At 31.0% G+C, this 12,989-nt stretch overlaps 2 protein-coding genes across 3 annotated transcripts in view; one reads left to right on the forward strand and one right to left on the reverse strand.

The window, feature by feature from the left end:
- Window positions 1–12,989, reverse strand: part of LOC130901327 (dynein beta chain, ciliary) — a 62,399-nt gene that overhangs the window by 974 nt on the left and 48,436 nt on the right. The window contains exons 38-49 of the mRNA XM_057812631.1: window positions 12,803–12,967; window positions 11,849–12,042; window positions 11,352–11,556; window positions 10,991–11,296; window positions 9,625–9,795; window positions 2,291–2,607; window positions 2,011–2,213; window positions 1,742–1,953; window positions 1,291–1,692; window positions 771–1,013; window positions 358–714; window positions 148–296 (exon numbers count right to left, since the gene is read on the reverse strand). Coding sequence (XP_057668614.1) covers window positions 148–296; window positions 358–714; window positions 771–1,013; window positions 1,291–1,692; window positions 1,742–1,953; window positions 2,011–2,213; window positions 2,291–2,607; window positions 9,625–9,795; window positions 10,991–11,296; window positions 11,352–11,556; window positions 11,849–12,042; window positions 12,803–12,967 — 2,924 coding nt within the window. The remainder of the gene's footprint in view (window positions 1–147; window positions 297–357; window positions 715–770; window positions 1,014–1,290; window positions 1,693–1,741; window positions 1,954–2,010; window positions 2,214–2,290; window positions 2,608–9,624; window positions 9,796–10,990; window positions 11,297–11,351; window positions 11,557–11,848; window positions 12,043–12,802; window positions 12,968–12,989) is intronic.
- On the forward strand, window positions 2,782–9,811 carry LOC130901329 (luc7-like protein 3). 2 transcript variants are annotated; one of them, XM_057812633.1, is made up of 4 exons: window positions 2,782–4,053; window positions 6,845–6,958; window positions 7,061–7,154; window positions 7,626–9,811. In XM_057812633.1, the coding sequence occupies exon 1, from the start codon at window positions 2,880–2,882 to the stop codon at window positions 3,978–3,980; it is 1,101 nt and encodes a 366-aa protein (XP_057668616.1). In that variant the 5' UTR covers window positions 2,782–2,879; the 3' UTR covers window positions 3,981–4,053; window positions 6,845–6,958; window positions 7,061–7,154; window positions 7,626–9,811. The 2 variants fall into 2 exon arrangements, with proteins under 2 accessions (XP_057668616.1, XP_057668617.1); XM_057812634.1 differs by having other exon boundaries at window positions 6,845–7,154.

A 12,989-nucleotide genomic window follows, 5' to 3' on the forward strand; every position in this document is an offset into this window, starting at 1 on the left:
AAGAAGCTTATAAATAAAGGAAAAGATAGTGGAAACGATGAAAAGAAAATAGCATACAACAAAAAACAAACAAAAGACACTGAGAGAACAAAAGGTGACTGAAAGAAGCAAAAGACAAGAAAGATAAAAAAGAATATTTTCTCTCACGTGAATTCTTCTTTTTGTTTTTTCGTAACATCGCACTGGAGACACATTTTATCCAATGGTAATTCATTTCTACGAGCCGTACTTTGCATTATGGCCGTTAGAAGAGACTGCGGATTAAAGAATCCTCCAAGCCAAACGGAAGCTGGAAGCTACAATATTATACGAAGTATATATGACATCGAAAGCGAAAGTGAGGTTATGAAAACTCACAACGAAATCCGTAGACCACGTTTCCAGTTCTCGAATTCTCAATAATAAATCGACAAACCACGAACTTAAGCCGAGCAATGACGGATAGGCTCTAAGAGCCCACACAGGCGGTACTTGATCGAGAAACAAAGCGTTTTCTAAATCCTCCATATCCGAAGTAATTGTGAGTTCTCCTTTTATTCCTAATTCCAATTCTCTCAGTGATCTTTTTATTTCCGCCGTTAGATAATTCATACGTTCGCATTCTTGGAAAGCTACTATCACGTAAGGCGTTCTTTCTTCAACTTTTCCCATTATTTCCGTCATATTAAAATCTTCCGGTAGCCTTTCCAGCATTTCGTCCACCATTTGCTTCACCTACATTCGAGAAAAATCCATAAATAATTTATTACATCAAGTCACAGAAATTATACTTTATCTTCTCGAGTTATTGTTGCACCCCCCGTAGAACCACCGTCTCTAGGTTGCATTTCGAACACGGTTTTGAATAGTTTCTCCGCAGTCGTTGTCAAAAATCCAATTTCTGCATTTGGGTGTAAACCATAGAGGTATGGAGATTCCGAAGGCATCATATCGTCTATGTAGGTATGGTAACCTACGTAATCGGTATTTGGGGGAGCTGGAAATCCTGGCGCTAGCATTAATTCCCCATCAACCTAATATAAAATAATTTACGAACTTATTTTATTCTATATTAGAATTTTTATTATAATATACTAATAATACTATAATAATATATAATTATTATGATCTTTGTAATTATTAAAATAATATTTATATTACAATTCCTTTTTATTATATTCAAAATTTATTCATTCATATTTATAAGAAATAGCTTATTGATCTATATTAGTAAAGACCAGTACCAGCTGATATAATTGAACAGGCCCGTACTTTGTTTAATAGTAAGTAAGTTTTGTGGGCGATACTCACCAAATCAGGTTGCATAAGTTCCTCCAAATAAGTGATACATAGTCTCCTATCCCAATCGTCAGTAATATGTCCTCCGTACATAATTTCTCCGAATAAATATCTCAAATCTTCCCAAGGGACTTTAGAATTAGCTTCGAGATAATTATATAAAACAAAAACGCTGATAGTAAGATCTCCAACGTTAAAAGGGTATATTTTATTCCATCCTTGCGGTCCAAACTTTCGTCGTTCGGCGACTACGGCGTGGAAATAGCACAAAGAGAATAAAATTACCTTGAATTCGGCTTCTTTGCTACATTGTTCGAGAGTTTCTTGGTTGAAGTTCGAAAGTGCTTTGTGAATATTGGCCTGCATGCCTGTTGGTGGTTCGTTGGTGATTTTTATAGAGGATTCGAGGATTCCCTGGAAATAATATGGATAATCATCATTATAATATCGTATGGAGTATTACCTGTGGTATAATATGTGCACTGGCGCTAGCTGCTGGTTCAGCACTCATAAATACTCGGTAATTAGGATGCGATCCTTCGGCGTATTGTTCTAATTTCTTTTCCAAAGCCGGTAACCATTTTTTAACTAGATGGATGTTCTGTAAAACGACCCAGTGACCATTTTTCGCAGCAACTTCCATCGCATTTTCAGCTATAACTTCTTGTCCTTGACCTAGGTAATATTATATGCTATTTTTCGTTTTTCTTGATTGAAATTGAAATAACCTACCTAAACTAACGTTATGAAAATTTTGTTTTTCCGCTGTAAATCCCATCTTTTCTCCCAAGTTTTCAACGTCTTTTAAGGGATTTACACCTGGAGATAAAATGAAAAATATAGGAGTCGAAGGACTGGTTTCTTCGTAGGACTTTTCGAATTCCACCGTTTTATTTTCAACATATTTAGCACCTAATTTCTCTTCTATGAAAGCCCTTAAAATAAATACCCAGCTCTGATATCTTCATTATCAAAAAATTTATTTTATATATCAAATATAAAATATATTTACATCATGGCATAAATCATTCTATCTGGTCTCAAAGCCCTCATCATACAAAGTCTTTGCAATGCCGTTTTGCTTTTCCATTCTTGAGGAAACTTTTCTCGTTCAGGACTCTCGCATTCCACTAATTTTTTCCAACGCTTTGGTGACATCTCGATGTCTCTATCTAGATTTCTGAATTCGTCTTTTGTAGCCAAACTACAAATACCTCCCCAACTAATATTTGAAAGAAAATCTACTGGACTTGTAACGTGTGGTTTTAATGGAAATCTCAAAAGGAAATCCAAATCTGACGCTAATATCTCTTCGTTCATAAGTAAGATCTAAAATTAAATTTGTATCATGAAATTATTAAAGTACGTCTCTGTAAACATTATGGATTTCTTCTACGTTTTTATTGAAGGGGCGTGACTGATCGCGTGAACTAAAAATGACATATGTCTACGGTCGATGGATGTATACGTCGTTAGATAAGCTCAAAAAGAACAATTAAAAAAGAAGAAGATATATTTAAAAATGTCTGGCATTAGCTTCAGCGTTTTATCAATGCAGTTTTTTTAACTGAAGTGTCGTAAGTTTCACAATCAATTAAAATATGGCTGTCATAGCAGCTGCCCAACTCTTGGACGAGTTAATGGGTAGAAATAGAAACGTAGCACCTAACGAAAAATTCAAGGAAGTGAACTGGGAGGATGCCGAATATTGCAAATTTTTCTTAGTCAAGTTTTGTCCCCACGACTTATTTGTAAACACAAGAAACGATCTAGGTGCCTGCCCTAAAGTCCACGATGAAGAAGCTCGAAAATTATTCGAAAAAGCTAAACCGATTCATCATAGAAAACTTCAATACCAAGAAGATTTCCTTCGGTTTTGTGCTTCCATGATGAACGATGTCGAGCGTAGAATTATCAAAGGTAAGCAAAGATTAGCTTTAAATGCGAGTGCTAAGGAAACACCACCTTCCGCTCAATCTCAACAAAATGAAGAGCAGATAAATATCTTGAATGAAAAGATAGAGGATTTAGAAGCACAAGCAGAAAAAGCCGGTACAGAAGGTAACGTAGAGCATGCCCAAGGGATATTAAAACTTTGTGACCAACTTAAAGAAGAAAGAGACGCTCTACTCAAACCGGAAGGTGTTCAATCCAGCACAGCCGAACTTGCAGCTGCACAAGAAAAACAAATGGAAGTATGTGAAGTTTGCGGCGCGTTTCTTATCGTAGGAGACGCCCAACAACGTCTAGAAGATCATTTAATGGGAAAACAACACATGGGGTTCTCTAGAATGAAAACAGCCGTAGATGAAATAACAGAAGCCGTCAGAGAAGCCAGAGAAATGTTATATGGCGGAAGATCTTCAGACAAGAGAGAAAAAGATCGCTTAAAAGATTTTTCAAGAAAAGACAAACAAAAGAAAGAACGGGATTACGAAAAGGATCTAGAAAAAGCTCGATCGGAACATAGAGAAAAAGAAGAAAAAGAAAAGGAGAACGAACGGGATAGAAGAGCTAGGGAAAAATTAAAAATGGAAGAACGTAATGAACGAAGAGAAACTCATCGAGAAAGAGAACCGCATAGGGAAAAAGATCGACACAGAGAGCGCGATCGGGAACGACACAGAGATAGGGAAAAAGAAGAAAGAAGACATAAAGATACTAGTCGTCATCGATACAGTCACCATAGGCGTAAACATTAAATATCAGTAAATTTTTTTCGATACAGGTGCCTGTCCTGTGGGATGTATCTCATGTTTAATCAGAATAATGCAGGTTAGTGAATATTATAAACTTCTAAAATAATGAACTATAATATCAACTTTAATTTGTAAAATCTAATTGAATATATATATTATCCAGTCTACTTCATTTTTATTCATATCGTATCAAATTTTTACCTTTGATTTTTATTTAAAATCCAAATTGAAAAATTTGTGTCGAACTTTTAAACAACAAATATTATTATTTTAATATTGATATTTATATTTATCGATTTACGTGTTTACAACCCTTAATTTTAATTTTTTACAATCCTATATATTTTTATAACCTAACCTAAAAAAAACAAATTAATTTTTTTCTTTTATGTTTCCTTTAAAAATCAAAATATAATCATAAATATACTGAACTATAAAGTTCAAAAACAGTTTATACTCATTCACCTAGTTACATAGTTAACATAATTATTATTATAATATATACAGGGTTGTTGAAAAAAATACAATTCCACTTTAAAATATTACTAACTCAAATACACTACTTTTTAGTTTTTAAAAATGTCAGTTATAAAACAATATAATTAATTTAAACTAATATTTTCATTTCTTTTTATATAATTGTGGAACTATTTTAATATTAAAACTTGATTTCGAGTTGATAATTTATTTCAAAATATGCATCAGTACTATGAGTAACGAATTAACGCCATACTTTACGTGCGTCGACACCATGTTGAAAATATTGTTCAATCATAATGTATATTTTACTAACTATAAAAAAATGCCGATGTAAGATATAATAATAGTGAATTATGTTATTTTTTTTTTACAAAATTTAACTCTTTTGATGATGTTTAAAGAAATATTTAAAACAAATTTTCTCCTATATAATTTTTTGATTATACATCACCTATAAAATATGGCGTCGATTTGTTAACGTCATTACAATGTACTCGCTAAGTTATCAGGATAATTCTGTTATATGCGAAGGATTTGAACAAGGATAACGCGCACAGGACTAGGTCTTAAATATATAAAAAAATAGTTTGTAATATTTCTTTTTTATGAAAAAATTTTTGTTCGTTATTTAAATCTGTATTCTAATTATAGAAAGTTCTATTTCAAGATATTTTTCATGAAAATATTTTGAGGTTATCTTTGATATTATACGCATGATTTCTTTGTTTTTTTTTGTATTTACCAAAATTTGTAAATGAAGTTAATAAAAAAAAACTTTATTGTCGCAACTTTTGTATAAAACTCCTTTTTATAGGTCGAGGTTGATGAATGGGGGATTTATAAGGTGTAATAAATATCTGTAGAAATATTTTTATCACTTAATTTTTCCGGGAAATGATTTTAAAGTTAAATAAATTTGTATTTAGAAAAAATCAATTGAATTAAGAGAGGAGTAGTACGTAAGGAATAGTTTCACATTTTGAGGTTATGTTCTTGACTTTTCCTATAGTAATTGTAGTTTAATTTACGTTTTTCTTGATAATTAATCCGATTTTTTGAACTGTTTTTTTTTAATTCGGGAGGGAATGGTCGAAAAATTGATTTTACATCAATTTTTTGAATTTGAAATTTGCGGGGATTGCTGAGAATATACTCAAAATTTAAGACTTACTTTAATATCTTTTTCATTTTTTGTCTTACAAAAAAATTTTGGGTATCAATATTGTAGGAAATTGTATGCTCTATAAAATGATAGTATTAGATTTTCAAAAAACAAAAATTTCAACCCATAATTTTTGAAAATTGATAATAATTTGGAAATTTGTTTATTTATGGAGCAGGTATAGTAAAAATAATCAAATTAAATTGAAATGATATGGAAATGTAGTGTGAAAGTTTCTAAAGAAGTCCGTGGCTCAAAATTTGATAAATTCAAAATGGCGGCCGTGTAAATTGAATTTACATACATATTTTTCAATCGCCATTTATGTCATTATTATTAACAAATTTGAAATGCAATTTTCAGCAATCAATAGAGGAAAAATTTAAGTTTAATAGACAATAACAAACAAAACTTCAAAATTTAATTTATAAATATAAAAAATAAAGAAAAGATTTTTTCAAATTCTATTGTTGAAAAGTTAATATTAATTATCTTTTCGAATTATAAAAAATAGTCTTTCAAAAACCACACATTTTGAAAAAAAAGTTTTGTAAAACGATAATAGAAACCGAGATAACGAAAGGCAAAGTTAACAAAATTAACAAGGATTGAAAAAATATATATAAATACAATTTACACGGCCGCCATTTTGAATTTTTAAAATATGAAAAGAATAACTTTTTAAATAACTTCTTCTCTATATTTATATGTAATATGAATTTGATTCTATTATTTCTACTATACTTATGACGTAAATAGAAAAAAATTTGAAATTTTTGATAATTTTTCGAAAAATAAGGGTTAAAAATTTTTTTTTCGAATTTTAGTTCTACCATGTTATAGGGCACAACATCCCCCATAATTTTTATATGTACAATTTTTTTATACGAGCAAAAATAAAAAAGTTATGATCATAAAAAAGTGTCTCAAGACAAGCTTCAACAAAATTCATTATAGAATTAAAAAAAATGGTTTGGGGTCAATAAATTTCCAATTAGAGACATGTAATCCTGTTTCCAAAAACATTGCAGTAGTTTTTCTAACTTTCCCGGACTATATTTATACAAAAGGTGATCAAAATTTTTTTATATAGTGACATAACCTAAAAATGCGATTCTAGGTTAATCGAACCTCTTGTGTCTAATTTTCGTTTCAATACTAATACTAATATCGAATAGTAGACGTTATTTTCCAAAAATTAAACACCATTCATGAATTATTTCAGAACACCCGGTGTATATTTAAATTAATAAGCAAAATGAAGGTATACAACGCCCCCTAGTTTTCGAAGAGATCATCTAGCTACAATTTTAATGCTCCCGGATAGCTTTCCATAACGGTATCACTTTTATTTATACATATATCATATTTTTTTTTAATGTCAATTATTATTTTTTTTTAAATTATATACCATATTTGATGTCACGTGAAATATTTCCAGAAATCATGGTACACGACCAAGACGCTGCAAAAAAATTGATCTTCAGGAATATACATGTATATAATTGAAGATATGGGTCGATATATTCATGGAGGTTAGTTTTAATACTTAAATTACTTGCTTTACGTATTGAATTTTCGTTGTTGTTCACTCCTTATGCCGCCCCTGTCCATTCTAATTCATACTTCTTCAACCGCTTCCCACAAATTTCGAAAAATTGAAATGAAAAATATTCTTTACAATATTTTATAAAAAAAATAAATAACGTAACGAGAAAAAGGGCTACTGTGAATTTATTTATTAATATACAGGGTGTACAAACAATTTTATAAATTTTTTCACTAACATTTAAATCAGATTAAATGAATTTTTAACAGCGTTGATTTTAATTTAAATTATTATTAATACGATCGGGATATTTTTCTTTATCAAAGTGGTCAAAAAATACCATACAGGGTGATAGAATTTTTTTTAAATTAAATTTCGTTGACGAGTAGCAGCCGAACAATTTTCTGATCTACCAGGTACGTATTTGCGATTCTGATTTTTTCGACCATTTTTACAGGGCGTCGACCAAAAGTGTTACCATCACCACCGGGAAAAAGGAGAAATGTGGTGGGATTGTGGTATGCTTCCAATTGCAGGTAACTGTTTTTTAACAGGTTGAGGGTTTTATACAGGCAACGAAAATTTCATTTATTTTTTACTTATAAAGCTCCAACTTATTAAAAAACGGACTTGAAATATAATTTTTCTTTGGTGTTACAGTGTGTTTCGAAAATAGAGAGTCGATAGATGACTCATCTAGTGGGCTGTTTCAAATTATACGGGGTTTAATTGAATTACCGTAATGTATAAATGAAAATAATGGTATTTTGATTATTTTTCGTAATTTCATTAAAAAATATATATATAAATGGTTATTTTTGAAAAATTTCTCGTTTAGTACCGAAAATGGCATCGAAAATACGTTAATAGGGTCTTTTGCAATTGGATTTTTATCCACTCGATTATGATCTCTATAGAAGTGTTAAGTTACTGGGTAAATTATCCAATATTCTATTAGAGAGTCAATTGCTACGCTGTCAGATTTTTAAATCTGACGTTTAGGGCCGAAAATGTCTAAATACCTTAAAAGGTCTCGTATAGTTCGGTTTCCCATCCATTTTCAGATGATTTTATAAAACATTGAAGATAGGGTAAATTATCCATTGAAATATTTTTTAAAATAAATGCTATGATGTCAAGTGTTTTATATCTGACGTTTCGGACCGGTAATGCTGTTTAAATATGTTAAATGGTCTCGTATAATTCGGTTTTCCATCCATTCACAAATACTTTCATAAAACGTTGAAGATAGGGTAAATTATCCATTGAAATATATTTTTTTAAATAAATGCTATGATGTCACGTGTTTTATATCTGACGTTTCGGACCGGTAATGCTGTCTAAATATGTTAAATGGTCTCGTATAATTCGGTTTTCCATCCATTCACAGATCGTTAGGTTTATTTAGGGGTCAAACTACCCATTGAAACATGTTTTTTATTAAACGCTCGATTTAGGGTAAATTATCTTTATAATTATACTTTTCCTAAGAAATAAAAGCAACGTTACCAGATTTTCATTTACTTCCTATACCTATAAATTCCGTCAAAATCATATTCAAAATGGTCTCGATTGATTTGGTTTTTAAACCAGTTATTTTACGAGAGTTATTTGGTTAGATTTTTGACATATGTCGGTCATCGACTATATTGCTGTCACAATCTTTAAAATGGTCTCCTATAATACGATTTTTCATCCAGTAAGTGGTAATTTTAACAGCATAAAACGTTTAATTGGGGTAAATTACCTGTTATAATGAAACAATTCATGTAAAATAACTGCTACGTTGCCAGATATTTAATTCCTGACGTTTTTAACCTAAAAAATATTTAAAATGGTCTCGTACATTCGATTTTCCATCCAGTCAAAGATGTTTTTATAAAAAGCTTGATATAGGGTAAATTATCCATTAAATATTTTTTAAAATAAAAGCTGCGATCTCTACTTTTTAAATTTGACGTTTATTTCCGGAAATGCTGTCAAAATATGTCAAATGGTCTCGTATAATACGGTTTTTTATCCAGTTAGTGTTGGTTTTATCAATATAAAAAGCTTAATTAGGGTAAATTATCCACTATAAAGATACTTTTCATAAAAAATAACCGCTACGTTGCCGGATCTTTGACACCTGACGAAAAATAGTTAAAACGATTCGTCTTTCCATCCAGTAAAATTAAGAAAGTAATTTTTACGTTATTTCGCTAGATTTTTAAAATTTGTCGGTTTTAATTTGTAATACAGTCAAAATATGTCTCGAATTGAACAGTTTTTCAATCACTCTAAATATTTTATCCCTATAAAACGTTTAAAATAGGGTGAATCATTTACTATAATATCTTTTTAACGAAAAGACAGTACCTGGAAAAATTTTCGATATACGTCGTTTAAAAGTTAGGTTGGGAAACGGCGCCATCTGTAAATCAATCCGGACAGTTACTATTTCATAAAAATGTTACCTGAAACGTCATTTGAGAGGCGAAAATCAATTTATCGCATTCGAATAATCCCCTCGTAGTATATTGAAACACCGAGAACGTGATACAGGATATGAGATTGTTAACTCTAATGTTGACAGTTTCACCGGGATCGGCTCTGGAAATCGCCTTCTGGAAAACCACGCTGAAAGCCTAAAAAAAAAACAAATTATTCAAATACCATCTTGTAAGTCAATAAAATACGTCTGCGATTCATCAGATCTGCTCAGAATCATAATAAAAACACGCCAATTTAGCGTTGGCGTTTTGTGGAATCCATTTATCTAGTACCAAAATGTCGAATTGCACCAATAATTAGATTGACATTTCGGATTTTCGAACTAAATTTATGAATTATACAAAACGGCATATAACAGAAACCAATTTTCTTGAGTTATCGATGAATTAAGATAACTTGACCTAACCTAAACTAATGTAACCTAACTTTGTCCTACCTAACCCAATGAAACCTAACCTAACTTATTTTAACCTAACATAACCTAACCTACCTCAATATAACTTAACGTGGCATAACCTAACTTAATAAAACGTAACCTAATGTAACTCTACCCAATGTAACTCTACTTAATGTAACCTAACCTATCGTAACATAACTTAATCCTACCTAATCTAATGTAACCTAACCTAATTTAATGTAAACTAACCTAACGTAACTTAACCTAACTCAATATAACTTAACATAGCATAACCTAATTTAATCCAACGTCATCCTATGTAACCTAACCTTATGTAACCTAACTTAATCCAACCCAACCTAATCCTTTTTTTGTGTGGAGTTGCATCTCCATCTGGATAAGTCTGAAGAGTCACGTTGATGAGGCTACCAACTGAGCGCCTTCTAAGCTGAAATTCTACCAACTCGACCTAATTTAATTAAACCAAATCTTATATAAGCTAACCTAATCTAACCCAACCTAACCTAACCTCTTCCAACTAACTAATATAACCTAACTTAATCTAACCTGATTTAACCCTACTAGAAAAGGATGTAAGTAAAAAAAAACGTTGAATCTTGACTTTTTTCTTACCATACGTCTCACCACCCTTCAGACAAGCCCTAATCCTAAAAATATCTCCTTTCCCAATATAAAATATTTCGTTTGATTCTTAAATTCAGTCGAACCGGAAGCCAACCAATCCAATTATTGGCCCAAAATGATAGTTTCGGACATCCGAGAGCTTGATACAAATATTCTAAGTCCACGAAAACGCTAAACTAATGTGCTTTATAACCCTCGAGCGGAAAAAACGGAAGTAACGTCATAAATTGTTCATTTAAACCGAATGGGAAGTCAGTTACTTACAGAATGGTATATAATAAAGTTACCTTTAAAGAAAATTGATAAATTGGATTGATGGTATTGAGTTCGTTTAGAATGAAGTACAATAAACTGGCTCTAGCAGCTGCTGGTCTATAATATTCTCTAGCTTCGTCTATCTGTGCCGAAGTTATTTTAGCTTCTGCAACTTTTTCTTCGATTTCCGCGGCGGTTCTTTTAGTAGTTTCCAGATTTTCGACCAAAGTAGTATCACCAAGAAGATTTCCACCGGCTGATGATAGTCTAGATAGCAGATCGTCTTCCAAACTTTTCAAACTAATCTTAAAATCGTTTTGCTGCTTAGTCAAATCGGCCTAAAAACAATTTAAATTTATTATTATCTATAAAATAATCTATAAAATAATTGACCTTCAATTCTTCAAGATCTAGTCTTTCAGCTTTGACGACTTCAGCCAGGAGCTGATCTTCCAACCCATCTCTCGTCACCGTGAAATTAATTAGGGTCGCTTGTGCCTGCATTTCCGGTTTATAATGAGGATTCGCCAACTTTGTGTGCAGTATTAATTGAAAATTTGAATTATATTCGATTTCTTTATCACCAATTTTGATAGCTCTACAATATTATTAATAATTTTCAAAATTATAATCAAAAACTGTTGTAATTCAAATTTTCCCCACTAATTAACGATAATAAACTTAATTCGTATTCCTACCACGAGATGGAACTATTCAAACACCGCCAAATTATTGACAGAAGTAAATTAATGTTAGAACCACGAGATGGCGTTGGTAGGATTATATATTTACCCGGGAATTTTTGTTTTCATTTGTAAAAAGTATAAATAATGAATTTTTAATAAAATTTTAATTATAACATGTGTTTTATTTATATTCATGTTACCTACTTTCCTTTTTTAATTAGATATCTTCCTAGTAAAGTATCCAGGACAGGATCTAAATTTTCTTCGATATTTTCAAGTAAAACAGTCGCTCCTTCCGTGATGCATCTTTCAATAACGTCCAAGTAACTTTTTTGTCCTAGTCGTATTACTTTTAACGCGTCCCCGTAGCGTTGTTTGATCCATTTTATACCTTGTAACTAAAATTTCATACAAAACTATTACTTTGAATGAAATAAACAACTTTTTTCACTTATATTTGCAAAATATATCGACCGGTTTCGATCTATTTGGTTCTCATCAGAATATTCGTTTTTAAATAAATTTTTTTCGAGAATTTCATGTTAAACTGTAACTTTTAATGGAATAAACTACTTTTTTGACTCATAATAGCAATCTATTCCGACCAGTTTCGATCCACTTAATTCTCGTCAGAATATTTGTTGTCAAATCATTTTTATTTTGAAAATTCCATATAAAACTATCATATCACTTCAAATAAACTACTCTGGTTCATAATTGCAAAATATATCGACTGGTTTCGATCCATTTGATTCTCATCAGAATATTTAATGTTAAATCACTTTTGGTTTGAAAATTCCATATAAAACTATCACCTCAAATCAAATAAACTACTTCTCTGGTTCACAATTGGAAATAAAATCGACCGGTTTCGATTTACGTAGTTCTCATCAGTATATTCTTTTTTAAATCACTTCTATTTCGAATATTTTATATAAAACTATCGTCTCAAATCAAATAAAATACATTTTTCGTTTATAGTTGTCAAATACATCGACCGGTTTCGATCTTCTTGCTTCTCATCAGAATAATGATTCTTAAATTTCTTTTGCTTCGAAAATTTCAACAGATTTAGCTATATTTAACTATTTTTAAGCTATAAGATGATGCCTACTCCGGATATTCCCATAAAAGATCGTAATTTTCACTTAAACTCACCTGGGGATCAATCATCAGCGGCCATCTTTCCGAATTAGATAAAATTGTAGCATTTTCTATGGACATTTTATCGCTTGGCAAACCTTCATTTTGCCATTTTGCTATTAAGGTATCGTCTGTCAACAATGAGAGGGGATCCAAGTCTTCTGTCAAAGGTATCTTGGGCTAAAATAATTTATTTGAAAAG

The sequence above is a fragment of the Diorhabda carinulata genome, chromosome X, assembly GCF_026250575.1.
Source record: "Diorhabda carinulata isolate Delta chromosome X, icDioCari1.1, whole genome shotgun sequence".
Taxonomy (NCBI): Eukaryota; Metazoa; Arthropoda; class Insecta; order Coleoptera; family Chrysomelidae; genus Diorhabda; species Diorhabda carinulata.